Raw genomic sequence first — 27976 nt, 5'->3', positions numbered from 1 at the left:
TCCATTCTACTGGATGAACCTTTGGGGGTGTTTCCAATTTGGGGGCATTACAAATCAGCTGTGGTGGTACACATATGCCCTCGTGTCTCTGAGGCATGTTATCAGGTGGGCTGGTCACAGGGCAAGCCTAGGTTAGCAATTGTCGGTACTGCCTAACAGATTGGGTGGACGTATCTTTAAAGGGAGACCACGCAGTCACCGTGTCAGTTACCAGTGTTGTACTTCGCCAGGCTACTAGTGAGGCAGCCTAATGAGCTCGGGGAACCCGGGGTTGGAAGTCAGGGGCCTGGGTTTGAACCAGCTCTGTCCTCCTTGCAAAGCTTGGTGTCCCCAAGGCAGATCACTCAACCTTCTGGAGCCTCGTTTTTGTCGGCTGTAAAATGGAGATACCAATCACCTCATATAATTAGTGTGAGAATTAAATGGACTGTCTATAAAAGTTCTTTAAGAGCTGTGAAATATAAAAATCATTTTTATAACCTCAACTTTTGTGTTTGACATGTACTTTCCTTGAAAAGGGTCTTTATTTTATTACCTAAAACATTTTTAAAGAGAAAGACTTAGTAATCAATAGAGAAGAAAGAATCAATTTTTCAAGGAAAAAAAAGTACTATTTCATTATTTTATAGGCTGGGCCAGTCTATTTATCTGAGCAGTCACCACGTTGATATCAACTGCATGCCCCAAGGGACCCTCCACGCTGAACACAGCTGGGAGTCAGCTGTCCACTGCCTTCCTCTCCGGCAGACTTGGTCTGTTTTCTCATGCTGGCCTTTTCTGTCGTGAACTAGCCGTGCCTCCGTGCTGCCTCTGTTGTTTTCAGTCTTGTCAAGTCTGAGGACCAGGTGGGCATTCTCAGCAATTCACTGATGCGTGTGCTTGCACACGTCAACACGTGCAGTGCGGGTGCAGTCACACATATGTGCATGAGCACTATTGTAGCAATTCTCCTGAGTATCTGCGCACCAGTCTTACTGCTTCTCTATAGAAGAGACTTGGCTTAAAGACCAGCAAAGGGCCCTCAAGGAACGGACACAGAGCACAGAATAGGTATGAATATTTGTTTACAGCAATGGAAATAGCCAAGGTCACCAGCCCCTCTCCACACTCTTCCCAGACATGCCTCCTGCTCTCTAAGCAATATACACAGCTCCCCCTGGGAACCAGGGCTACAGGAACCTCCAGAAAAGCTTGTTTGTTACCATCGATATTCCCTGCACATTGCAAGGTTGTCTTTGGGGTGGTGAGTACAGGAGCTTTGGAGCTAAATAAGCCTGTGTTCACATCCTGACTCTGCCATATTCCCAGAGCGTAAACTCTGGCCTCTCTGAGCCTCAGCTTTCTCATCTGCAAAATAGGATTGTTGTTGGTTACCTTTCTGGTGGTTGTAAGGATTAGAGGAGACAATTAGTAGACACTGTTGGCATTATTCACTCCTACCAGCTCCTCCCAGCAGCACTTTGCTTGGTGTGTTTGGATAGCCGGAACTCTTCTCTTCTTCCCACACCCACTCCAACCCTCCCAAAGATGACAGGGCCTCCCTTGGTTAAGAGCATGGATAAAATCGAATTATCTTGGTGTGAATCCTAGCATTGCTGCTAATTCTATGTGAGATCTTGAACAAGTTACTTAATCTCCCTGAGCCTTTATTTTCCTCCTCTGAAAATAGGGGTAACAGTTACTTATATCATAGAATTGTGTGGTTTCCTTGGGAATAGCCATTAAGCACTTAGCACAAAACAAACACTGAGCTGATAGTTGCAGTTGGTAGTGGTAGTAATAGTAATGTTATCATTGATCCAATGGGTGCTAATCTCTGTGTGTGTCTCACACACACACATGCTCACACACACACACACACACACACACACGTGCCACTTTGGGTTTTCCTGACCCGTTCCTACCAGGGCTCCTCCCACCTGCAAGATCTGCCTCTATAACCCTCCCTCCTGGTTAGAGTCATCTTGAAGGACAGGACATGGAGTTGCTGTGTGGTTTTGCTTGCTTTGTTTTTAAGTTCTAAATTAATGATATTAGAATTGTTGCTGAGGAAGCAAATGTCAAGGCAAAATAATCTTTGGATCTTTGGAATGTATGTAGAAACAGGGACATTCCGATCTTTGTATACGACTGCTGTGAGTTTAGGTTTATGTATTAAATAGAAGAAGAAAAATGCTTCTGTTCAAATGTTCCCAGTATTGAGGGTTTAAATTGAATAGATTATTGTCTGGAGGAAAATTCACGTATAAATTAGACTAGGAAGAATTCCTAATTGTTGCAGTTTTCATGTTAATTATTTCATGTTAAAAAATTGTTACTGCATAAATTAACACATTCTTTCATAGAGAACATATTTTAGAAAGATTTGTTACTTTAATAACTCTTTGTGTATTAGAAATCCCAGATGCCTGTACTAATTAAATATAATCAGATTTTAGATTCAAAAAGCACAGTAGCCATTTAACACAAACAAGCAGGCAGCTAGGTTGACAAACACAGTCAGGAAGAAGTGGATCCCTGTTTCTTTTAAATTTTGAATTTCACATTCAGAACTGTGAATTCCTGTCCTTCCTTTGTATTACAAAGACTGGGGATTATTAGACTCAGAGCACCAGCTTTGCAGCTCAAGGGCTCCTGCAGAATTATTAATCAGCCGCTTCTGAGGCCCCTGTAATCCGGTGGCAGATCAAGGCTGATCTCGCCATGAGATGCCCTCCCTCTGCCCCCGTCAGCACATGAATTTCTTGTTCTCTGTCAACAGCAGCATTGCCATTCCCTCACAGTGTGCTGTGACCTGAACAGCAAATGTCAGGGGAGGGAAGGGGGGAAAAAAAAACCTTTTAATTATTGAATTTAATCTAATTCTTCCCCTGCTAGAGAAGCAAACCATCCTTTGACAAAAAGCAAACCCTTTCAAATGCAAGCCATTGTTTTAAGTACTGAGCAGGAAACTCCTTAGTTCCTAGTTCCAGTGCCGCCATGAAATGACCAGACCACACCCCCGTGCCCATATTGGGAGTTTATCATCCTGCCAGCTGTTTGGGGAGAGGCCCGGAGGACGGGGGACGTCCCCTGCAGAATGCCCTGCTCTCCAAGAGGTCAGACACCACGTCTTTCCCGCTGAGCTGAGTTGCATGCCTGAACCACACTGCTTGCAATCAGGCTTCCCAGAGCCCGAGTTCGGTACACTTCAGTCACTAGGCAGAAAAGCTCCTTCATTTGTATTCTATCACTTAAAGCTCCTCGATTCCACCACATTTCTGGGAGGGACTGCTTTGTTTATCTGCTGAGCCACTGTGCAGCTTCGGGGCCCAGATTAATAGTCAGGGGGAGCAGGTCAGACTGGCAGGGAAATGGAGATGAATCGTACAGCACATCCATTTTCCTCCTAGAAAGGTTGTGTTAAAATCCAAAGATTAAAATTAAAAGAAAGGGGACTTTAAATCACCCTTTCCTACTCCAGTCTCTCTGTTAAGATTAAAACTGTTTGGGGGAAGGAGATGAGACTCATTTCCTGCACTTCCACCCTCAGGCGGCTCTCTGACTCTGCCCCGAGGAGAGAGATGGGCCTGATGTCGGAGCCAGCTTCTTTGAACACCTTTCTTCTTTATCTGTGCTGCTTTATCTCCGTTCCTTTGTGCTGTTTTGGGCAGAGCCTTACTTAGGGGGTGGTTTTTGAATGGTCAAGAGCAAAGTCCTTGGTTTGCCCATTTCACTTTCAGGATTTCTTGGTAATCATTAAGAAGGAAGCAGATGGTCACCCTCTGTGATTTTAAAGTGTGTAAATAGGAACTACAGGCTGCCATCAAACATCAAAAATGTCATTTGGCTTCCTTGTCTTGCTTTGCTGGCAAAAAGAACTGCATTTGCATCATCTGGATAATCAGAGACAGGCAATGCATATGAAAACTGCCCCAGCTTTGAAGCCTTCATTTCCTCCAGCAAAAGAGGGTGCTCTGCGTCATCTCTCTGGACTCCCCAGTGGAGGTCCCATGGCACGGGCACTGTGCCAGATTGGCAGGGGGAGGCGCAGTTTAAAAAGCAGCCCCAAAGTGGTGCTTGTCTCCCGAATATCCTCTCATCCTTTGTTTTCTTCTGGACTCCCAATCAAGCCCCAGCATGACCTCCAACTGTTCCCAAGCAGTATCCCCAAACCCAGGGTTGTCCTGGCTGCTGGCATGCTGTGTGGCATGAAGTCAGACTGACTCGGGCCACTGCCTCTTCCAGGGGTGACTGGATTCTTAGAATCATTTCTATGTTGAGCTGCCTCCCAGACACCTATCTATGGCTCAGGTGAGTTCTCACCACCCTGAGCACAGCACGAAGATGGTTACAGCGCTCTTCACGCAGCTTTCTTGTCTTTTGTTCTGGACCAGAAGTCCAAGATGTGGTATTTATCTGATTGAGGCTGTGAAGCAGAATTTTTATTCTGATAATTGCTTCCTCTTTGGCTCCTGGAAAGCTGGCAGGATAATTGGAATTATTCAGAGCCTCAGTGTTCTGGAACAGCAAACAGCGTTCTCCTTTCCCCAGTTCCATCCAAGGCAACCACTTAAATAAGCCCCCATAACATGGTCTGTGCATCAGGGAAGGTCCCCTTGGTGGTTCTCAGATTTCCTTCCTAAGAGTAAAGGGGCCAAACACCAATGATTTCAGGAGATGCTCATTAATTTTATTCTTTACTTCCGTGTTGCCCCTGAGAATTGTCCTGGGTTGTCATTGGTCACCACTGCAAGGAGGGTAATGGGGAAAGGCAAGCAGTCCTCCCTTCATCTCTGGCTCCCCCATAGGTATGTAGGAGGAATGTCACAGCCTCCATGGAAGGTCTCATGCCCTTCCACAGTTCATCTTCTTGCCTGTCCTTTTGACGGCAAGACCCCAGGGTTAACGCCTGGACTCCAGCTTCATCCCCACCCTCCCTGGTAGCCGAGTCTATCCCCCTCTGTCATCTGGTTGTCCTAGGTTATGTTTTTAATACCCACTAATGGACCTTTCACCCCTCTCAACCTGAATATTCCATCCATGGCGTCAAGCCAACCAGATTTGGGCCTGTGCCTAGTTACTCAACCTTGTCTCTGTAACATGTTCAGGCCCAGCTTCTGGTCCTAGGTGCTTGTCTTCCTTGGCTTAACTTTGTCCTTCCTCCACCCATGTCCCCTGTGGGACAGCATTCCTCCTCACTCCCCGTCTCCTTCCTTCCCAAACTCCCTGCCCACTATTGTGCTGAAATCGCAAATGGAATATAATCTCAACCCATTGTGCCATTTACTTTTCATTTATTTTTATTTTATAAACTTGGGGCTAAAACTTATAAACTTAAAGTAGAAATTTCAACAGAATGTGTCACCAGGGATGACTGGAAAACACACAGTTGTCTTACTTCAGAAGGATTTGGGAAATCTGAAAGTCATTCCCTTGGCCTACTGTGGAAAATCTTGAGTTTTGTTGTGCCAAGTTTCACTGGGTTTGAAATCATTGTTTGGTTTGAATAACCACAAAGCTCCAGGTCAGGTCAGCTTTGATTTTGCTTCCTTCACAGGATATCCTGTCCTCGTCCCGCCTCTCACCTCCCCCCATGTAACCAACTTCCTGTTATTGGCAGAGCTCGTGATTTCTTTTCTTTTCTTCCCCAGGGTAACTTTAAAGTTGCACATTATTGAATATTGTATATAATATGAGTTTGTGGCTTCATAATTAAAGAGGGCTCTGGGTGGCTCTTTGGTTCAGAAAAAGTATCTATTGTTGAAGCTAAAGCCACTTCTTGAAAATGCTGTTAGGGTACAGCTTGTATTCTCTGTAGGAAGGATTTGGCTTCTTTTATTCTGACTGGCTTCACCTTTTCCTCCTTGGCCCAGTTTTTCAGCCAGAGGGAATATTCTCTGAAACAAGGCTATGGAATTGGCCTGGGGACCAGGAGAAAAAAAACTGGTCAGTCTAGGTTCCCACTGAGAGCCACGATGTGAGTTGGGCCCCACCCAGGCCTGTCCTGGCCCCTACCCTGACCGTCCCTACCTCAGGGACACACTGCATCATTTCAGTGTGGCCACCTCTCCCTGGAGTGCTCATTCCCTATTCACGTCCTCTTTTCCTCTCACTTCTGAGCACTCTTCTTCTAAAGCCCACACCATAGTTTAGTTCTCTCTTGGATTTGCCTGTGAGCTCTGTGTACAGCTGCCTGGAAACTCCTAGGGCCAGAAGTGACCTTGCTTGGTTTTCCCAGAAGTGCCTCACACCATGCTGGGGACTTAATGAACACTCAATAAATTTTCAATGATTGATTGATGAGTGTATTGGGTTTTCATCAACCTCTTTCCCTCTCTTGAAGCTTGGAGAGCTTTGGCATTGCCGATGGCCTAGAGCCTTGTGGTCATTTGCCAGTGCAACTCAGTGCCTTTGCATTTCTATCCAAATAAAATAAATGCTGGTGTTGATTTAGCTATTACCAGGTGCCAGATACTGTACTGAGCCCTTTATATTAACATCTAGTATAACTCTCACCACAACTTCATGAGGTTATCACCTCCAATTTACAGACAAGGAGACTGAGACTTAGGGAGGTTTTAAATAGTCACCCAGCAGATCCAGCATGCAAGCCCAGGGCTGCCTGACTCTGGAGCCACTTCCCTAAATGATCATGCAGGCCCTTCCACAAGCGGCCACTCAATCACAGCTCAGCCCACAGTTGGGCCCCTTTGCATTGTCACTGAAGAGCGTGCACGCCCTGTTTCCCAGCCAACTTATGTACACTTAGCGCAGGTGGACTCGGGAGCAAAAGTATCTGCAGTCTTCATGTGAGCATTTGAAATGCCACTGCCGTCCTCTTAATACATGAAGTGCAGGAAGTAACTGAATCAATTAAGAACTATTTCTATTTGAGGCAGAAATGAAAAGCAGATTCCCTGGCCACCAGGAATAGAGGGACCTCATTAACTGGAATGTAACTTGGGGGTTGAGATGGGCCATCCTGACATAATGGATGTGGCCAGTCATCCTGCTTTACTTAAAAATCCAGAACATTCAATCAGGCTGTCCTAGAGTATGAAAGGAAGATCCTATTCCTCTAACTCTTAAAAGTGGAAAAAGTATTAGTTTGCTATACCACCATATTGTCACTCTTGTGTTTAGTTTGAATAAGTCTGCATAAAAGGAGAGAATTTCTTTAGCCATTAGTGTGTTGGATGAATTGCTGCCTGGGTTGACCCTTTAGCCAGTTAAAGCATTTATTGAGCAGTTGCTGTTTCACCAGCCTTAGGCACGTTACTATGGGGAAACATAAGTATAGTCTAAAACTTGGTCTCCAGCCACAAAGGATTTACATTATACTTAAGGAGATTTAAAAAATAACACATGTAAGAACTCGTAAAGAGACACGGAGGAGACACGGACATGGCAGAATAGTGTATAGTGTTTAAGTGCTTGGGCTCTGGAGCCAGTCTCCTTCAGGTCAAATTCCAATTCCACCATTAACACACGTCCTTTGGCACATCATTTTTCCTCTCTGTGTTCAGTTTTCTCATCTGTAAAACAGGACTATTACTGGTATCTACCTCATGTGTACAGCACTTCACATGATGCCTGACACTTAGCACTCGATATATGTTTAGCTATTGTGTTATCTACTATTATCAAGCATTAAACTGTCATTTATAGCATTGGCTCTAAGTGCACTGGAGAGATCAGGAAGGCTGGAGTAATCACAGATGACTTCATAAAGGAGGTGGGACTTGAGTAGGCTTTGGCTAAGCAGATGGAAGGAGAGAAGGCATTCGAACAAGCTCATGTGAAAGAAGCAAGTACAGTCCTGCCAGATGCAGGGTATAGGTCACAGGAAAGCAAACTAAATCAGATTAACTACATGTTTGGGGTAGCAAGAACCAAAGTTGAATAGATATACAGGTCTTTGAAAACCAGGTGCGGGATTTTGACTTAGCAGTAGGGAATGAACTGTATGGTTGGAGAGGGAGGGACGTTAGGAAGCTGCAAATTAAAGTGATTAGTTGGAAGAACAATGAGCTGAAGCCAGGAGGACTTAACAGAGGTAAAGACCCAAGTCAGATTTTAACAGTGAACTTCAAAAGGGAAGGATAAATTTGAGAGATGTCAAAGAGGGAAACAAGAGGCCTTGGTGATGGACCAGATCTGGGGGTTTAAGGAGAGAGCAGTCCCAGCTGGCTTTTAGGGTTTTCACCTTGAAGCCTGGCAGAATGGTGATCTGACCCCCAGAAAGAGGATAGTAACAAAATGGATTCCATTTCTATCCTAGAATAGTAAAGTAAAAATTAGCTTTATAACTCAGTCAGTTAGTGAAATTTTCCACCTAGCATAAGAATCTCTTTTATAACCTTACTCATAGTAAGATAATTTGGTGAAACAATAAATGCAAACATGCAATTGCCATATTTGAGTTAAAGATAGAACATCCTAGAGGCTTTGTCCCTTAGATATTTGGAAATAAGGAACCAAGACTTCAGATGACAGTCAGTGTCTGAATGGTGTGTCCAGCCCATTCACGCAGCGATGGGCAGGGTTGGCCATAACAGAGGGTGTGTTGCCTAAGGGAATACCTGGAGAGAGGAGAGTCTGGAACACTGAGTCCTCTAAGACACTTGTAATTAGAGAGTGGGAGTATGAAAAAGACAGTGGAGACAAACGAAATGCTTAGAAAGAAAGGAAGAACATCAGGGAAGAATAAACTCAGAAAAAATAATTAATGCATTTCTCATAGAAATGTTTGAGCTTTACAAAGTGTTGGAGTATGCTAAGTTTTATTCCCTTGTTCCTGAGACTATTGGTACATTTCAAATGTGAGATGGTGCACTAAAATAGCACCAATGTGACGACGAGAGCCACGAGTTAAATAAACATGACAGAAGTGACAATGGGAGCATAAGCTACCCATTTGCTAATTTCCAGTAGACACCCGTGGGCCTTGAGATGTCATGACGCTTCTTAAGAGTTTGAAAAGTCAAAATACTTTTCCCATTCTGTCTCATCACAAATCATTCTCCAGGTATTGATGTGTTCATCTTCCAAGTTTTAAAGATGAGAAAGAACAAGGTGGGAAGTCATCGCAGTTCTGCTCGTGACCCCAGTGGCTTCCCATCACGCTTAGGACAGAATCCAGAATCCTAGTGCAGCTCTCAAAGCCCCACAAAATCTATCCGTGTACCTCATTTTACTATTCTTTATCGCACTTTATGGTAGTGGACATGTATAGTAGCCATTCATTTATTTTATCTCCTCCTCAAACTAAGCTTCCAGCTCCAGGACAGCCGGAGGTTGTGTTCCCTGTTGTACTTCCAGCACCAAGTACAGTGCTGGGCACATGGGGAAAACTCCAGAACTATCTGCGATAGGAAGAAAGAACAAACCAGCCCAGCAGTGGTGGGGTTTTCGTTGTTGATTTTGTGGACAAACTTTTAATAAATCCACAACCCTCTTCTTTCTCTTACTTGAAGCATGGATGATTGTTGGCCTTATTTGAAACGAGAAAGACCAGGGCTCCGCAGCATCTAGTTATCTGCTTTCATCCCAGTCTATCAAGAAAAGCATTTTCCACTTTCTCTTTCTGTGGACACTCCCGAGGCCTCTTGCCACCTTGTCTTTCTGCTGCAGCCCAGTGGCACGGGCTCATTCTCCTCACAGAGCAAAGTCTGGGGCTCCCTCTAGCTCACTCAGATCACTGGACCCAAAGGAGATCTGAACACACTACATGTGGCAGTAAAAATGTAGAGTTTTCCGGGTGTTTTTAAGTTTCCTTAGTGTGTAGTGGCAGATGCTCTCCATCGTAGTTGGCAGTTGTCAGACCCTTAAGAATGCATCCGGGTGGAGACAGTGACACAGGTGCGTCACCTGGGATGAGAAGAGGGCTCATCAGAGGGCAGGTTGCTCATAATAAGCCCCATTAGGAACTGTGGTTATTCAGCCTAACAGGGAGGGCTGGAAGGGCTGGTCAGCTGTCCAGCTACTCATTCATTCATTCAGCACCCATTTATCAAATGCCTTCTGCACACTGGGCACTGGGCTCAGTGCTGGAGATCAGTGGTAATCCTGAAAGACAAGCTCCAGTACTCAGGCAACTCATATACTCATAGTACTTTAACAGTAACAAAGAGGAAGATGCTCTGGCAGCACAGAACTAGGAAACCTAACCCAGTCTTCAGTGATCAGGCGCAGGTTCCCCGTGTGAGTAACACTTAGGCTAAGCGCAAAGGAGTAGGAATTAGCCTCGAGGTGGGGAGTTCTGACAAAAGGAACAGCCTGTCCTATGGCCCTAAAGCAGGTAGGAGGTTGAGATTTGCAAAGCAGTCAAAGAAAGGCAATGGAGAGTTGTGGGGTAAAGAGGGGAGCAGAGGAAGGCAAGTCTGGGATGACAAGAAGAAGTAGGTAGAGACAGATCGTGCACGCAGATTCAGTTGGAAGGCTACTCCAGTGTCTGGCCAGGTGATGCTGAACTCGTGAGGACTAGAATGAGGGTAGATAGATAAAGTGGAGAGGACTAGACACATTCAAGAGTATGAAACAGTCAGGATTTAATGAGTTCTATATGGAAATGGAGGGTGACAAAGCAGGAGAGGCTGAAGATCATCTGGTGAAGATGCATTGAGCTCTTCCTCCAGGCAGGCACTGAGCAGGTATCTGAGTGCACAGCAATGGAAAATTAGAGCGTCTGAATGAGGGTGAATCTTGGGATTTTGGTATCATCAACTGGGTGGTTTACAAAGGCAACAAAGATCGAAAAAGAAGCCACATTGTGGGGAAGATAAATCTTGGCCGTTGTATTTGAGGAGCCTTTTGAGACATCCCAGTGGAGACATTGAGGAGGAAATTGGTTACACAAGTCAGGAACTGAAGAGAGAGGTCTCGTCCGATGATGTAAATGCAGGCACCACTGGCGTCAAGATAGTCATTGCAACCACGCAACCACGCAACCACGGAGTGATGAAGATCCCCTGTTGTTTGTTACTCGGAGATTATGACCACTCTTTTCTTATCTTGACAGAATTTAGAGAAATAAGATTGAGGTAGATATAAATAATTATTTAAAACACTGGTATATTCCTTTGGATGGTGAGAGTGAGAAAGAAAAAAAAGGAAAAAAAGAAATCACTGGTATATTTACTCACCACAGGAAGTGATTCACCCTAAGGCTAACTGGTCTCATAAACTGTTCCCAGGAGTTGAATGACTAAAGTACAAAGATTCTCTTACCTGGAGGTTCCAGGGATACCAGCCTGGTGACAACACCAAGTCAAGGTTTCAGCAATGGGTTTATCCTGAGAGTTTGGTAAAATTTGCAAACAGTACCTGGAAAACATCCAATGGAACAGATGCTTCCAAGTCCATACATACATATTATGGCCTTTGTGTATTGGCTTAAAAGAATCCTAAACTGTTAAACTAATTCAGTAAGAAATGAAAAACAGAGTGACAACTCCTTTTTTTAATTCCTGTAAACATGGAACAAGTACACTGAGTATTACAGTGTGCTCCAAAGCTCAAGGTCAGTGACATAGATGATTGTTACCTGCACGGTTTGCTGTATTTCCTCCAATAAATGCAAAGGACAGAAAATTGTGTTGGTATCTGAATCCTGCTCCCATACAAAATTTCACAGAGCAAATCAGGTAGTTACATAACAATAGCAAGTTAATTGTAGTATAATTCTCCTGACATTTTCTCCATTTTTCAACAAATCTATACTGTTAGAAGACAACTTTGATCCTGACTTCATACTTGCCTTCTGGGAAAACATCTGAGGGACAGAACATCATTTTCAAGGGAAAGGCCATGTTTACACCCAGGAGATCCTTCCTTCCTGGTGTCTGAGCTCTCCTAACTTCACCCATGGAAAGAACCCATTGCCACAGCCCCCAGCAGGGCCACCTGTGGGATCGATTGGACAGGTCTTATACTCGACAACCTTAGGGACACTCTTCTCACAGACTGGGGTTTTGCAGCATGCAACCTGCATGGCCATTTGCAAAGACCCCTGCCAAAAATCCCCAGTTAACAACTTTTAGAGCTGCATTGTAGGGCCAATAGCTTAGTACCCTCAAGAGGTGGGAAACCAAGATAAGGGGAAATACAGGTAATGAAATGAGCAGAAGAGTAACTATCGATTAGTTCTTTTCAGTAGAAACCTCAGTTAATCATTAAAATTTATTGCTGCTTTAATTTAACCTTTTGTTTTCCTTGAAATGGAAAATATGAATTATCTTTAAAGAAGTTTATTTTGTCAAAAGTGCCTATTATTTGAAGACAGAAAAGAAGTAGCAGTTGGATGAAGTTATTTATTTTTTTGTCCCTACAAATATAATATAAATATATTGCTTGGTATAAATATAATGTATTGCTTGTCTTAGAAAACTAATACAAAATAAATTTATTTAAATTAGCTCCTACTAAATCATAGCACATATCTACAGATGATTTCCTATCGAAGACCCGTTACACTATACAGCCTTTGTTTTACCTTTTTTTTGAAGGTTTACATGTTGTAATCCTTAATATAAATTATAAAATGAGAAAATAATAAAGCAAACTAGTGCAAGTAGCTGATATATTGCCCTTTTTTAATCTGAAATTATGAAATCTCTCAGAAAATCTAAAATGATTATATCCAAATTTTAACTAGTTTGCTTTCAGCAATGCATACACTTTCACCCAATGCTGAGTGATTCCAAGGAAGAAAGGCTCCTTTTTGCTTGTCATTTTAGTTACAGGATTTGTCTGCACAGCAGAGAAAAATGTTCCATTTACTTCAGAGATGGGCAGAAATTTCTAAGCCATTTGGCTCAAGAGATGGTTTAAATAGGAATGGATTTAATATACCTTTAATTCTCTGAAGTAAGAGAACTCCAGCTGAGGCTTGGTCCAGGGCAAAGTCTGCTCGCGACACTGAAGAAAATCTATCACATTAATCCCAGCAGCTCAGAGGCCAAAGCTGCGTGAACAGAATGCTCAAGGACAGGAAGTGTGAAAAGAATGCTTTGAAAGAAACTTTAAAAACAAAATGACTATTCAGAGAATACCAGGTCTTGTGTGGAATTATCCAGCACATAAGGAAAGATACAAATAATTATGCTTGAGAAACATAGCTAATTAAAAAATAACTCAATGCATAAAAGGAAAACTATAGAATAACTTTTCTGCTCCAATGTTAATGTGAGATGCCCCATAATAGTAAGATTTTTTTTTTTATTTCATTTCACGTGAGCACAGAAGAGATGCAGAGGAAAATTATGTTGCCTGAAAATGCGAGGGTAGATTTACTAAAGATGTTATCATATAGTGTATTTAAAACCAAAATCTAATTGCTGTAATTTATCATACTTCTGGTTATTAAAACCATGCTAATTTAAAGATTTTAATCATTTGTTACTTTTGCACAATGACTTTTTATAGAAGGTACTATGGAAATTTCTGATTTTGTTAGCCTTTGTATGATTTTTTTAGGAGCTCCTAAGCAAAATTAACATACTTTAAATATATAATTGTGTTTGTATCAGTAATAAAAATTCCTTGTGTTTTTCTTTTAGTTTGTTCAATGAACTATCCAGAACTGTTCTGTAATTGCTGAGCCTAACGTTTGAGAGCACAGGCTGCCCAATCCCTTTTAATTCCCTGCGCACACATCAAACATCATAAAGAGCAGGGTGGGCCCCACCCTTCCTTTTGGTTTGGAGAGAGGATTCTTTTAATGATCAGAGAAATTTGAAAGGAAAAACAATACTGACTTTGGCATGAATTTGATCCTTGGTCTTGAAAAGTCAGAGACTCATAAGACAGTCATCAAGGCAACGTAGCTCTTTAAAAAACAAACATTAGGCCCGGTGCGGTGGCTCACACCTGTAATCCTAGCACTGTGGGAGGCCTAGAGGGGAGGATCCCTTGAGCTCAGGAGTTCAAGACCAGCCTGAACAAGAGGAGACCCTGTCTCTGCTAAAAATAGAAAACTTAGCCAGGCGTGGTGGGTGCATGCCTGTAGTCCCAGCCACTCAGGAGACTGAGGCAGGAGGATCGCTTGAGCCCGGAAGTTTGAGATTGCTGTGAGCTATGATGATGCCACTGCACCCTACCCAGGGCAATAGAGTGACACTGTGTCTCAAAAAGAAAAAACCAAACATTAAATAATACTCTTTCTGGCTGGGAGAAGAAAGGTAAAGAGGTAGAAAAGTAATTATACAGTGCAGAAGAAAAGACTATCCCAGGGGTCAAGATGGCTGCTATAGGGAAAAGGGGCAGAGGAGAGAAAGCAAGTGTAGGGAGGCGACTTGCCAGGGGCAAAATCCTTTCTCTGCTGTGGGTGTGGGAGGCCTTGGAGACTCATAGCCCATTTCAACAGAACTTATGGACGCACATCTCAATCCCAGTCCATTCCTGTTTCACCCCCTCCCTGTTCTCTCTAAACCTGCTCCTGTGAAAGTGACTTCCACGTGCTTTCCCTCCCCGACCCCATACCCAGCCCAGTGCCCTCTGCCTGATGAATAACCAGGTGTTCATTCTACAGGTGCAAAATTCCCCATTAAGTGGACAGCCCCTGAAGCAGCCCTCTATGGGAGGTTCACAATCAAGTCTGATGTGTGGTCTTTTGGAATTTTACTCACAGAGCTGGTCACCAAAGGAAGAGTGCCATACCCAGGTAAGAGCAGGACCTTGCAGAAATGGGCCTCTGATTAGAGGCTTTTGACACCATTTGGGGAAACCTCACTCAGTTTGCTTTCTGTTGAGCATGAGTTTGAAGAACATGGGCAGGTATTTAGCCGGAGAAAAGCAGAACTGGAATCCACCACGGTATGTAAACAAGCAGCCACTATGAACTGTGTGCCGGGTTTAATGTAATTAACAGCTGGTCTGAATGGTTCAGTCCCACCGCCCCCCCCTCCACGCCCCATCCCTAGCTCATGGAATCTCTCTTCTCTCAGGAGGAGTATGTGTCTGTGGTTCCCAGAGCAGAAATGTCACTGGCAGAGCCTCTGCCCAAATGGAGTTTGCAGACATGTCTGGGAAAGAGAAGCAGAAAAGTCCCCACTGCTTTTTGATTACACTATAGCATTGACCCATGGAATGAGCCTGGCAGGAAGATGCCAAGACCTGTTCCCTCTGCAGGCCTCAGCCCCAGATGGCCAAAGAGAGCAGACGCACATGCAAAATGCAATTTAGAGACCATTCGCTGCCTGTTGCTGAATAGTACAAATATGCTATATCAAAGCATGTATAATGTAAAGAAATGGGAGATTCTTAGACCCTGAAATTTTTCTGGAGTATCAAATTCATGCTTCCCAAAGAAACCACAGGTTTAGGCTATCCATGCTTAAATTCATTAATTTAGACGGATGGTGACGTAAAGGACACTCATCCCATTTCACCTCCACGCTTTAGTGGTTATAGCACAGGGATGATCTGCTTTTGGAAATGTTAAGGACATATTTTTCAGTTACTGCTGAGTGGAGAGAGAACATAGCTGCTTCTCATGCCCTGCCTAAGAAAAGAGCTTAGCAAAGGAGAAAAAAAAAAAAAAAAAAAAAAAAAAAACAAAAAAAAAACCAGTGATAGGAACGATAGTGGAGATTAATGAGGAATTTAGGTCTCTTGCAAATCCTAGGTTTGTAATCGTATCTTTGCAGTCAGAGGAGCCAGCGAGGGCAGATTAATTTGTAATCCCTTTGTTCGTTTTTCATGATTGTTTCTGGTCACCTTCCGAGAACACAGAGAAGTACACACAAAGAGGGTCTCTTTCTGGATTGGTATAGCCTCGAGACTCCTAGGAGAGCCGGGGTGACATGGAGGCAACATTGAGAAATTCCCGGTCTCAGAAGTGCCAGCATGGGCGTGTAGGGATGAGGGCGTGAGGCAGCTTTAGGCGGTGACTGCGGCTTCCGGCACACACAGGCGGTAGACACTCGGGAATAGCCAGGCAGCGCAGAAGGAAGGGCCGCCCTGGAGGGGCTGGAGCACAGCATGGGGCTTTCTGAATTGCTCCTCAAGGGGGAAATGTGCAGGTCTCGGGATTTTAAACTAATTTCTTCCTGATCCCCTCCGTTTATAGTCACCCCATGTGTTGAACGCAATTGGGGGGAAAGGTTAATGTTGTTTTGCGTTTCTGAGCAGCCTTTCCTTCCAGAATACAAAGAGGCTTTTTGTTTCTCCAGATCACACACAGAAGCTGAGACAAAGGGGTGGAGGCGAGGGCCTTAGAGAAGAAAGGCAGGTGTGCATTTCTGCACGAGAGTCTTTGTCAGGTTTGGTTTTAGCAGAAAGAAAATGGCCTCATTTTACAACTTAGACTAGAATTCATTCATTTAGTGTAGCTTTAGTCAAGTATAAACTGTGCCAGGCATTTTTAAGACACTCATACTCTCAGCAAACATTGATTCGTTCCTGCCTCGGGGTAGGCACTGTTCTAGGTGCCAGAGAGAGACTAGCGAGCAAATAAATGGATTTAGTCCCTGCACTTGTGGAGCTTATATTCAGATAGATAAAATATGCATCCAATCCTGGAAGAAATCAGCTGTATTTGTTATTTATTATTAGAGACAGTCATCCTCAAGGGATGGATTACTTGCCCTTACCCACTATGGGCCCCAAATCTTAATTCTGATACTGGGGTCAGGGCACCTGATTCAGGTGTCTACATACAACAGGTCTGAACAGGGGCTTTTCCCGCAGCATCCATGAGGATGGCTCAGGACTTTGAAGTGAGGACTAAGGCCAGCTTGTCATGCGTGGTTACATCTACGAGCAACTGCTGACACGCGGCGGGCTTTGGTAACTGCCTCTGATCCTGTGGGGTCGGGGAGGGCTGCTGTGTAGAGAAGGCGAGTCAGCCAGGCCTCGGAAGGCGAGTGGGGTTTCCTCAAGTCCAGGAAGCGGGAAGAGCATCCCAAAGTCTGGCACAAGGGAAGGCCCCAGGGCTTGAGAGGACAGGGCCTGTTCAAGGAGCCACAGGATGAGTTTGAGGAGAAGAGGCCACGTGAGGTGAAGTACCTGGAGGTGTAGCTGGAAAGGCAGTCGAGAGCGAGAGCCGGTCGAGCAGGGCCCCTCGCGCTGCCTGGCTGGGAAGCAGCGGTGACCGGGGAGCCATGTCAGCAGGGCTGATGTGAGCCGCCCCCTCACGCGTGAGAGATTGTTCCCAGGCCTGCTCCTAGCCACGGGTGCTTCATGGCTTTTGTTTTTTAACATAGCTATAATCATATTTAATTGGACTTGGGAATCTGACAGAAAACTCTTCTTGAGGGAGAAGCTTTTACAGAGGGATTCCAATTATAGGATTATTACCCTAATGAAGGATAACAATTCCTAGGGAACAAACAGTTCCATTAAGCTTCATCCAGACATCACTGTGAAAGGCAGGAAGGGCCCCCTCTCTACACTCGGGCTGTCTGGGGGTGCAGACCAGGCAGTCCTCGTGTGCTGAGGGTTCGCTTCTCCTCAACCTTCCCCGTTGGGTCTTTGTGCCTGTGGGTAGAACCCCAGGACAGATTCCCAGGCCCCGTCTGTCTTGACTTTCATTCTGCATTTTGAAGGAGTAGTTTCTCAGTTGGCTACAGTACGTTTGCAAGTCATTCTTTTTTGAGAACAGTAGGTGGTGGTGCATTTTTCTGAGTTCTTCCATGCCTAAGAGTGGCCTTCTGTCGCCTGGACGCGTAGGAAAGCTACTCGGACTGGTAGGTGAGGTTAGAAGTGGGGGAGGACGAGGTGACTTAGAAATGGATTTTATAAAAGCTTTCTAGGCATTTTTGCCCAGCATGTAAGAAGATCCAGAAGTGACTATCAGAGAAGGAACTTAGAATGGATTGTGTGAGCTGTGACCAAATAAAGGACAAAAGGGATGAGGAGGCGATAAAACATTGGCAAGTTTTGCTAAAGGAATGGATAAAAAGGAAGGGACGAGGACAGTCTCAAACTGCATGAGACCCTTGAAGCCAGAGAGAAGAATACTGAAATGTGATGCTGAGATTAACAGGACGATAGTGAAGAGGAGTCACGTCACCTTACCAGACGAGGAAGGTTGCTTTCAAGACGTGCATCAAACATGCACGCAGCTCCAAAGAATAGCTCCGTGTTATCAGTTCCCTTCTAGCAGCCTGACCTGAATTCATTCTCAGCATTGCAGTCTAGCTTGCTTTTCTGCAAGCCCGGGTTCAGAACCATTCTTTGCATCAAGGTTAGAACTGATTTTGTACTGATGTATAATGAGAAATAGAAACACGTAAGTAAAAGCAGTTTTCTGGAGTTGTTGCATAAAATCAGAGTTATGCATTTTAACCTGCCATTTCACTTTCAAAACCTCTCTCAAATCCTTCTTTTCGTCTCTGCTCCAGGTCTCTCCCCACCCACCCACTATTTTATCATTGTCACCAGCAGAGTTAATACCCTAGAAAGCACAGACCTAGTTATCTTACTCTCCTAGTCACACACACCCATGGCTTCCTTTTGCCTTCCAGATAAATTCGAGAAGGCTTAGTTTTGCATAGTCCTTTGTGACTCTTTTCCTGCAGTCATTCCACAAGTATTTATTGAGTGCCTACTGTATGCCAGGCACCAGCAGTGTGGCAGTGAACCAACAGACAAATGCTCCTGCCCTCATAAACTTGCATTCTGCTTCAAGGAGACAAACAATAAACAAAGATAAATAAGCAAAATATATTGAATGTTGGCTGGTGATAACAGCAGGGGAGAAAAAGAAAACAGGGAAGGGGGGAGAGGGTGGCAGGGGAGACCTCACTGGGAAGGTGCCATCTGAGGAAAGACCTGAAGGAAGGGAGACTTGAGCCAGGTGGGTATCTGGGGACGGAGCCTGCTATCAGGGAAAGGGAGAGTGCAGAGCCCAGAGACCCTGCAGAACTGCAGGAGGCCGGTGTGGCTGGAGCTGAGGGAGCAGGAGGTCCCCGGGGGTGGATCAAATAGGGCCTTCCTAAGTCATTGTTGGGACTTTTGCCTTTATTCTTAGTGAGATGGGAAGTGAGGGGATTTGAACAGGAGAGTGACATGATCTGACTTAGCATTTCTCTCTTGCCATTCCCCATCTTTCACACTTTACTGCAGACACACCAAGAGATCTCTTTTGAACATGCAGGTCTTGAACATGCAAGCCCAACCAAGTGTCACCTCTTTTGTGAAGCCTTCCCCATGTCCAGACCAAATATGTTGCCCCTTCTGCTCGCTTCCGTGACCCCTGGGACATTCTGTTGAAGCGCCTGTTTGTGTGTCTGTATTTCCCAGTAGTTCTACACTCTTTGAGGGGAAGGGAGCTCCTATGGTGCGGTCTCGATTCCCAGCACAGTGTCAGACCCATGTAGACTCTCAGTAAGGATAAGCAAATGAAGGAATGAGACAGAAAAGAAAGAACCTATGAGGTTTTGGAAACAAGGTTTTCAAATTTGGCCCATAGCCTGCAAAGCCTTTTAAATCTAGTCTATCATCTTCACACATAGATATAGTATGTATTTTCCCAGCCACCAGGTAGCCTCTGTCTTCAGAGTTGTTCCGGAAAATCGACCCTGTGGTCAGTTCAAACACCATGTTCCAACACTGTTCTAGGCAGAATGTCCTGGCCATCCTGTTCCCTGGCTCTTAATTGAACACCTGTTTTCTGTATTTGGCAAGATCTGTCAGAGCAGGAACATTTTCTTAAGCAAATTGCATTTATTCATGCATTTGAAGCACTTTCAAATCATTCAGCAAGTGATAGCCGCTCGACTTTCTTGAATGCATCTAGTCACTGGATAATGACTTTAAGAAGTAAAGGAAATCAGTGAAACTGGTAGCTCCTTCCTTAAAGAATTACAAGTCCTGCCCGGAGCCATAGACATATATTTCCCTGTGTTCAACAAAGAGCAGATTCTCTGCAGGGTAGGGAGGGCTTAGGACTCTCCAGCCAGGAGAACAGGAAGCAGGATGGAACCTCTAATCTTGGCCAAGGCTGCCGTGTCCCTCCCTGGCCCGTCCATGGTGCCTGGGACTTTTCCTTCAGTTCACAGTGTTCCCTCAGAGAGGGAATCCTGCCTGCGATGCCCAGACGTTCTCGCTGTCACCTCCCCTACAAGGCTTCCGGCTTCCCTTGGCCAGTGTGGCTGGTGAGAGGAGGAGGGAGGAAGGGGACAGCCAGGGAGGGGCCCTCCGCACCCAGCCCTGCGCTGCCGGTCCTCATCCTCTGTGTTACAGTCCCCCAGCCTCCCTAATGGCACCTTCCTCTCTTCTTCGCTTCTTTCTTTCTGGGACAAAGGAATTCTTTATGATACTGTATTATCAACTTTAAATAACCTTTGTGTATTATGGGACCTGCATAGCTGTCATTTCTGTATTTATTAATGCAGTGGGCTTAATAAAAACAGCTGCCCTGAGGTTATCTGGTAAGATGGGGAAAGAGAAACAAAACTAGTCATTATTGTGCCTTCTCAAGATCAGTCCTTTATTTTCATCTATACTCTTTGATCAGCATCTCTCTGCCCAAAATTTTTACTTTGATCCTATACCGAAACCTAACATGAAGCCACATGCTTGTTGCCCAGTAAGGCAACTAAAGCACATGATAATCTGATAATACGAGCACACGGGTGGTGCAGGCTCGTGCTGAGCAAGCACCATTATCACCCCGCCTTCTTCCGGCACTAGTGCAGCACTGCTCAACAGACGAGTAAACACAGGGCCTTTTCACAGGGCTTATATAGAGAGGCGAGGGGAGCCTCAGACGGAAGGCCTCCTGCACAACATTGTACAGTTTCCTTCGAATGGAAAGCACAGTTTGCAAAAGTGCTTTGGATGTGTGATAACCTGAACATCATTCCCATTGTTAAAGTACTTAATTCACATGGCACAAAAATCCAGGTTCTTGCAACCCATAGTTAAATCCAGATGCAAATATGAGCAGATAACAGTTAAAATCCCTGATTGTGCAGATATGGCCCCTCTGAGATTCATATTGGGAAGCTGCACAAATCGAAAGCCATAAAACACAAACACTTTTCTTTCACAGAAGACAGTTTTTCTTTCTTTGTTTTTTTTGTTTTGTTTTGTTTTGTTTTGTTTTTTTGAGACAGGGTCTCGCTCTGTCGCCCCAGCTAGAGTGCCATGGCATCATCATAGCTCACTGCAACCTCAAACTCCTGGGCTAAAGTGATCCTCCTCCCTCAGCCTCCCGAGTAGCTGGGACTACAGGCACACACCACCATGCTCAGCTAATTTTTCCTATTTTTAGTAGAGATGGGGTCTCGCTCTTGCTCAGGCTGGTCTCAAACTCCAGAGCTCAAGCGATCCTCCTGCCTCAGCCTCCCAGAGTGCTAGGATTACAGGCATGAGCCACTGCACCCAGCCAGAAGTTGTTTTTTCAAACAGCTGAAAAAGCACAGTGAATGTTGAGGTATTTTGTTGACAAATGGAGAAAACTGAGGCCAGGGGAAGTCAAGTCACCTGCTGAAAGATGGATGCAAAGTCAGAAGTCAAGAAGTGACAGCTAATCCAATGCTCTGCCAATGAAAGTGATGTTTATTCCTTCTCTAAAGAATCTGAAAAAAAAAAAAAAAAAGGAAGTCTCTACTGAGTTCAAGAAGAGGAATGGGAAAGTTTAAAAGAGAAGAAGAGAAGGAAAAAGAAAACACATACATACATGAGAGTAGACATTGTTGGCAACCATATAGAGTGAGGGTTTGAAAGTGAGAGTTGGAAACTTGACCTCTGAGTGTGCTGGAAGAAGCTAGCAAAATGATTTAGAAAGGATAATACAGTCATAATGGCGGGAATTGAGTATAGTCCTCTTGGCTGGAGAATCTTAGCTGCAGTGTTTTGGGCAGACCGACTGGAAATGATGCTATATCAGGGGCCATGTTTGAAAGCCTAAAATCCAAGGTGACAGGAGGCTTTCGTGGCAGCTCTGGGGAAGAGGAATTCGAAGGCAGACCCCCACACAGTGGACTAGTAAGGCGGTTTGTGGCCTGAGTGGTGCCCTGTGAGAGAGACCCACCGCAATGGCGCCTTTTCCTGAGTGACTCTCGTGAGAGAGCAGGAAGGGCAAGTTGCTGCCCTGGAACTGGGAGCAGACAAGAGAGGGTCGGAAGGAAGCCCGGCGGTGGTCTCTGTGCTTGCTGGCTGCCCAGCCCTGACGCTCCTCTCTGACACGGAGGCTGGGAACCAGGGACACGCGCCCCCCTGTTGAAAACGCTCTCTATTGCAGCTCCCACTAGGAAACCTGGAAACCCAAACTGTTTATGACAGTGTTTCTCTAGTACATGCCCAGACACTGTGTTTTAAAGTTCCTGTCTCTTCTTTTTCTCCCCTGGCCTTCTCCCCACTAAACAGGGCAAAAAAAGAAAAACATTCCCAGGCATTCTCATCCGCTGTCTCAGTTGGAAGTACAATAAAAAGAATCTTCTCTCTGCTATCCCCGTGTCCCTCAAGACTCTCTCCTGAACACTCTGGTCCCCAAGACCCTATATATTCCCTTCCCATTCACTGCCCTTCACCTCCCAGTTGAAAAAAAATATGGAACCTTCTAAAAAGAAAAAATGAAATAGGCCTGTCTTTATGGTTGTGTGTAGAGTAAAAGCCATTTTTCCAAAAACAAAATTTTGGGGGGAAAAAACATGATTTTCAAAGTTTTTATAGCCAAGAATTCTATTTTTTAAATAAAGGTTGAATATTCTTAATCCAAAATCTGAAATGCATCAAAATTTGAAACTTTTTAAGAGCTGACATGATGCTCAAAGGAAATGCTCATTGGAGCATTTCAGATTTTCAGAATTAGGGATGCTCACCTGGTAAGTATAAGGCATGTATTCCAAAATCTGAAAAAAATCTGAAATCCAAAACACTTCTGGGCCCAAGAATTTCAGATAAGGGATATTCAACCTGTGTTAACACAGTCCACTTAATTTCGCTGTTGTTTGTAAAATAAAAACTAGCCTAAGCCTTGCTGAGTGGGCCCATCTTGATTGTGCAGTTATTGTTGCAGAGGTACTCTGTGAAGGTGCCAGGTCCAAGGGTCAGCCAATCCAAAAGTGGGTTCTGGCTTATGGATGGTTGGAAAAGGAAAAGAGCTAGTCGCATTCTGCTTGTCATTGTCAGCCAAGTGCATTGTTGAATAGCCCACTTTTCTGGCAGAGCTGTCATTGGTATGTCTCTACTTGGCCCAGTGCGTGGAATTGTTTTCATCTGCTCCCCATGCTTTGAGGAATCTGGGGAGAAGGGGACCTGAGAAGAGAAGGAAAGGGAGTGGGAAAGGCGGGGGTGCAGGCAGGAAGGACATGGAAAGTGAGGAGGAGCCTGCCAGTGTCCTGCACAGGCCAATTTGCACTCTGTCCCCTGGCTCCAAATGCCCAGGAAGCAGGCTGCCTCCGGAGAGGCTGCATGTTGAGTTCCTATTGCCAAATCTGCTGTGTCCGAGGCTTGGGTCGAGCACTGGAAAAATAGGCTTGACCCAAGTGGCCAATTAAACTTTCCATTGGCAGAGATTGAATTAAGACTTAAAAAAAAAAAAAGTAAAATCTTTCCATTTGAGTAGTTTGCTTTTTAATGAAATGAAACATGTACTGACATAAGCTCTGCAGAGCAAGAGGAGAGTGATTAATTAAACTGTGTGGTGCCATTTTGGATGGAGAGTCTCAGTGACAGAATAAAGCATGAACAGGCATTTTGGGGGGTTGTAGCCACCTCCAGAAGGGCCTGTCAGACCTCTGAGGTTCAGATCTTCTGCCTGTCTTCCCTCCAGTTCCTACAGGCTCCTGGCAGGGACAGAGACAAGGGAGATTTGTGCAGGTTCAGGCAGAAATTTCTGTGATTTCTGAAATATTATGAAACCAAGGTCTGTACTAAAATGTGTGGCAAAGCAAACACTTTGGAGAATGCCAATTCTGATGTGTGATAACACTCTCTTCCTTCCTAAACCTTTCTGGGCAATATGTATGAAGAAATAAAAACAGTAAATAGCCTCACATCAGGTCAGGTTTTGTGGCCAAATGAGGTCAGTTCACATCAGTTCTGCTGCCAAGTGAGTTACAAAAACATTTTGGTTTTCAGACCTTGTTGGAATTTGGAATTGTGGATAAGGAAGTGCTGGCCTGTGTCCCTTACCCTGTTTGTCTAGAGTACTGCGGAAAAGGCAGCTCCGGGTTCCTCCCCTTGCTTCCAGCTCCCCCCGCAACCACCCCACCCTGTACCAGGTTTTCAGCAGTTACAGGAGAATTTAAGCTAATTAGCCTCAGAGCTGCCACCTCTCACTCCCACGGCCTGTGTGACACGGAGGCAGGGACCCAGACTCTCTCACCAAATGTCTCTCCCTAAAATTAAGGGTCACCCTGACCTGGGAGGTGATTTTGCAATGCTTGTGTTGAAGGCCAACTTCAATACAGCGGAAATAACACGTGGACGTTATCACCTCAAGAAATTATAACAGCGGAGAATGGGACACATCCTAAAAAGGTGTGGACAGACATGTGACCTATAAGGCGATGGCTGACAGCCAGGGGGAGCCAGGTACACCCAGCTCCAAAAGTAACAACATGACAAAGAGGATTTGGCGACAGACCCAAAGTGTGAGTGCCCCCACCCAGGCGGACAGGGTTGTGCTCTACGCCTGGTGCCTCTGGCCAGGCGGACAGGTTTCTAGCTAGCAGGTCGCCACCTCCTCCGGAATTTAAGGGAGCTGCGTGCGTATGCCATGTTCTCCCGCTAGTTGTAGCCCTGAGAGAGAGAAGAAATCTAGGTTTCTGTATGGCTTGAAATGAGGTTCCTTCTTTTGTAAATCAACCAGGTCAGAAAGTGGGCGGGATTCCAGACTACAGGGTTGGGGGCCAGGAAGCAGCCAGAAAATATACCGGGGCTTGGTGGGGAGATGGCGAAGGTGATAGGATGGAAAAGGGAATGAAAACTGGAGAATAGTGACTGGCAGCAGCTGGGAAAGAGGTCAGCCCGTTTGCCTCACCCCAAGTGTGGCGTTTCCTGTGCTGTCACGAGGGCCCGAGAGCAGGAGCCGCGTCCTCCGCAGTCAGCAGTCTCCCGCCATGGCCTCTGTTAGTGCCACGCAGCCCAGCGTTTCAGCACGGGGGCAGGAAAGTCTCAAATGATGGGTGGCCTGGCCGAGGTCGGCGGTAAGCACAGGCCCTGGAGGTGCCCTGTGTCTCCATCAAAGTCACCAAACTCCAGGGCACTTTGGGGTCACCAGGCCAGACGGTGCCCAGCCGCGCTGGCATGATGGCAGATCTCGGACAGTGGGGCTTCAAGATTGTGCCCAGACACGAGGAGAACTCATTTATGAAGGTCATAAATGGAGGTTATAAATGCTATAAACAAGGGGCAGCGTGCTTTCATTCTGTGAAGGTGTTTTTCTGTTTTATTCATTCATATATTTTTGTCAGCTTAATTGACATGTAATTTATATACAATAAAATTCAACAATTTTAAGAATACCATTCAATGAGTTTTGATATACATCAGCAGTCACACCACCACGTACATGACATAGAACAGGGGTTGGCAGACTGCAGCCCATGGGCCAAATCTGACTCCCAGCCTGGTTTTGTTTTGTATGTTTTTAAACAAAGGGTTGTAAAATAAAAGAAGAAGACATAAATCGTATGTGACCTATGGAGCCAAAAATATTTACTATCTGGCCCTTGACAGGAAGAGTTTGCCGACCCCTGATACCGACATTCCCTCTGGCCTCTGTGCAGGCATTCCTCCCCTCCCCCCAGCAGCCACTGATCTGCCTTCTCTGCATGTAGTTTTGCCTTTTCTAGAATTTTGTATAAATGAAATCCTACAGTATGTTGCCTTCTGTGTCTGGCTCCCTTCATTTATCACGCTTTTGAGATTCACCCTCTGGGTTTTTGCACGTATCGGTGCCACGTTCCTCTTTTATTTCTGAGTGGTATGGCAGGGTTCATCTCCTGGGCGAGGCGGGGGCCCTCATGTATTTTAGCCACGTGCAGACTCACAGGAGAAGGAAGGGGAGCTGCAGGGGTCAGGCCTGGAGCCCAGAGGTGCCCGCGCTCACTGTGCTTGTCTTTGCAGGCATGAACAACCGGGAGGTGCTGGAGCAGGTGGAGCGCGGCTACAGGATGCCCTGTCCACAGGACTGCCCCATCTCTCTGCATGAGCTCATGATCCACTGCTGGAAAAAGGACCCCGAAGAACGCCCCACTTTTGAGTACTTGCAGGGCTTCCTGGAAGACTACTTTACCGCCACAGAGCCCCAGTACCAACCTGGTGAAAACCTGTAAGGCCTGGGTCTGCGGAGAGAGGCCTTGTCCCAGAGGCTGCCCCACCCCTCCCCATTAGCTTTCAATTCCGTAGCCAGCTGCCCCTGAGCAGCAAGAACCGTCCAGGATCAGATTGCATGTGACTCTGAAGCTGATGAACTTCCATGGCCCTCATTAATGACACTTATCCCCAAATCCGAACCTCCTCTGTGAAGCATTCGAGACAGAACCTTGTTATTTCTCAGACTTTGGAAAATGCATTGTATCGATGTTATGTAAAAGGCCAGACCTCTGTTCAGTGTAAATAGTTACTCCAGTGCCAACGATCCTAGTGCTTTCCTTTTTTTAAAATGCAAATCCTATGTGATTTTAACTCTGTCTTCACCTGATTCAACTAAAAAAAAAAAAAAGTATTATTTTCCAAAAGTGGCCTCTTTGTCTAAAACAATAAAATTTTTTTTCATGTTTTAACAAAAACCAATCAGGACAGGTGTTTGTTTTTTTTCTTTTTTATAACTATGAATATATATAATATATATGTCCCTGTACATATACAATGTGGGTGCTAACGTGGAGACTGTGGCCAGCCTAGACCACAAAGCTGCAGGGCCCAGAGTGAGGATTTTACTGCAAAATCAGCATCAAAGCACTGGTGTTATTCTCAAAACCAGTGGCCTCTTTTTTGGCTTTTGCAAAGCATGATTTTTTTTTTCATTTGGATTGCACTTTTTTGGTTCATGACTGTACCTGTAGATGGTTGTTAACGTTGACTCTTTTCAGGAACTCCCCCCAAGCTGAATTCAAAAGTTCTGTTACCAGTATTTGCTTCGACTTACTGCGGTTTGTTCTTGAAACTTAAAACCGAGCATATTTAAGCAAGCAAATGGCCAATACTACCAAGGGAACTGGAAGATGGATACTACACAAACTTCTTGTATAAAAATATGAATGCTGAAATGTTTCAGACATTTTTTATTTAATAAACCTTGTAACCACATTTAAATGGTCTAAAACCCATAGCATTGTAGTCATGGCAACCTGCTAAACTTTCTCATACAACTAAAATTTATGGGGAAGGCGAGGGTGGAGGGTTGTACATTTCCCATTGTAAAATAAGTGTTTTGAATGTCCTGTACTGCTAATGAATGACTTTCTATATGTCCAAGAGTTCTCCAGTGGAATAACTATGCACTACTTTACATTTCATGGGGATGCACAAAAAAAAAGTATTACATTTTTAGTTGCTGTTTGTACCAACCTTGAATTACATATGTTTAACAACAACAAATCAAAAATCCTATTTCTATTGAGTTTTTAATACCAAGTAGCAACTCTGAAGTCTTAATTGCTTTTTTGTTATGATTTATTTGTGAGTTTACATTTTTAAATTGTTTAACTTTCTTAATTTAGTAATTAAAAAGAGAGCATTTTACATTTGAATTTTTTTTTTTTTTGGTTTATTTGTTTAAATCATGGAAGGTACCCTGGTAGTTCTGTGACATATCTGTCCGACACCAGATGGTAAGGAGTCACCTGGTGAATTTGGCCATTGTACAATGACTTCCAAATGACAGAGACATTCAGAACATCTGGAGAGTTCCCGCCACCCCCAGAAAGGCTAGGCTAATGTCTGTATAATTCAAAGATTCTTAAAGCAAGATTAGGCATACCTTAACATTTTAATTTAGCAGACATTTTCTCTAACTAAAATTTACTGTGTCCCACTTGTAGGCAAAAGAGACAAATACAAGAATCTTTCTTGTCCTGGAGTCAATATATGC

General features: G+C 44.7%; 1 protein-coding gene across 2 annotated transcripts in view; it reads left to right on the top strand.

Moving 5' to 3' along the window:
* Nucleotides 1–27635, top strand: part of FYN (FYN proto-oncogene, Src family tyrosine kinase) — a 195974-nt gene extending 168339 nt beyond the window's left edge. For both annotated transcript variants that reach the window (XM_069487473.1, XM_069487471.1), the window contains 2 exons: nt 14513–14644; nt 26008–27635. In XM_069487473.1, the coding sequence (XP_069343574.1) occupies nt 14513–14644; nt 26008–26216 (341 nt within the window). In that variant the 3' untranslated portion in view covers nt 26217–27635. The remainder of the gene's footprint in view (nt 1–14512; nt 14645–26007) is intronic.
* The last annotated feature ends 341 nt before the right edge of the window (nt 27636–27976 follow it).

Source organism: Eulemur rufifrons, chromosome 15 (genome assembly GCF_041146395.1).
Source record: "Eulemur rufifrons isolate Redbay chromosome 15, OSU_ERuf_1, whole genome shotgun sequence".
NCBI classification, from domain to species: domain Eukaryota; kingdom Metazoa; phylum Chordata; class Mammalia; order Primates; family Lemuridae; genus Eulemur; species Eulemur rufifrons.
This window is presented reverse-complemented; position numbering and strand designations above follow the sequence as displayed.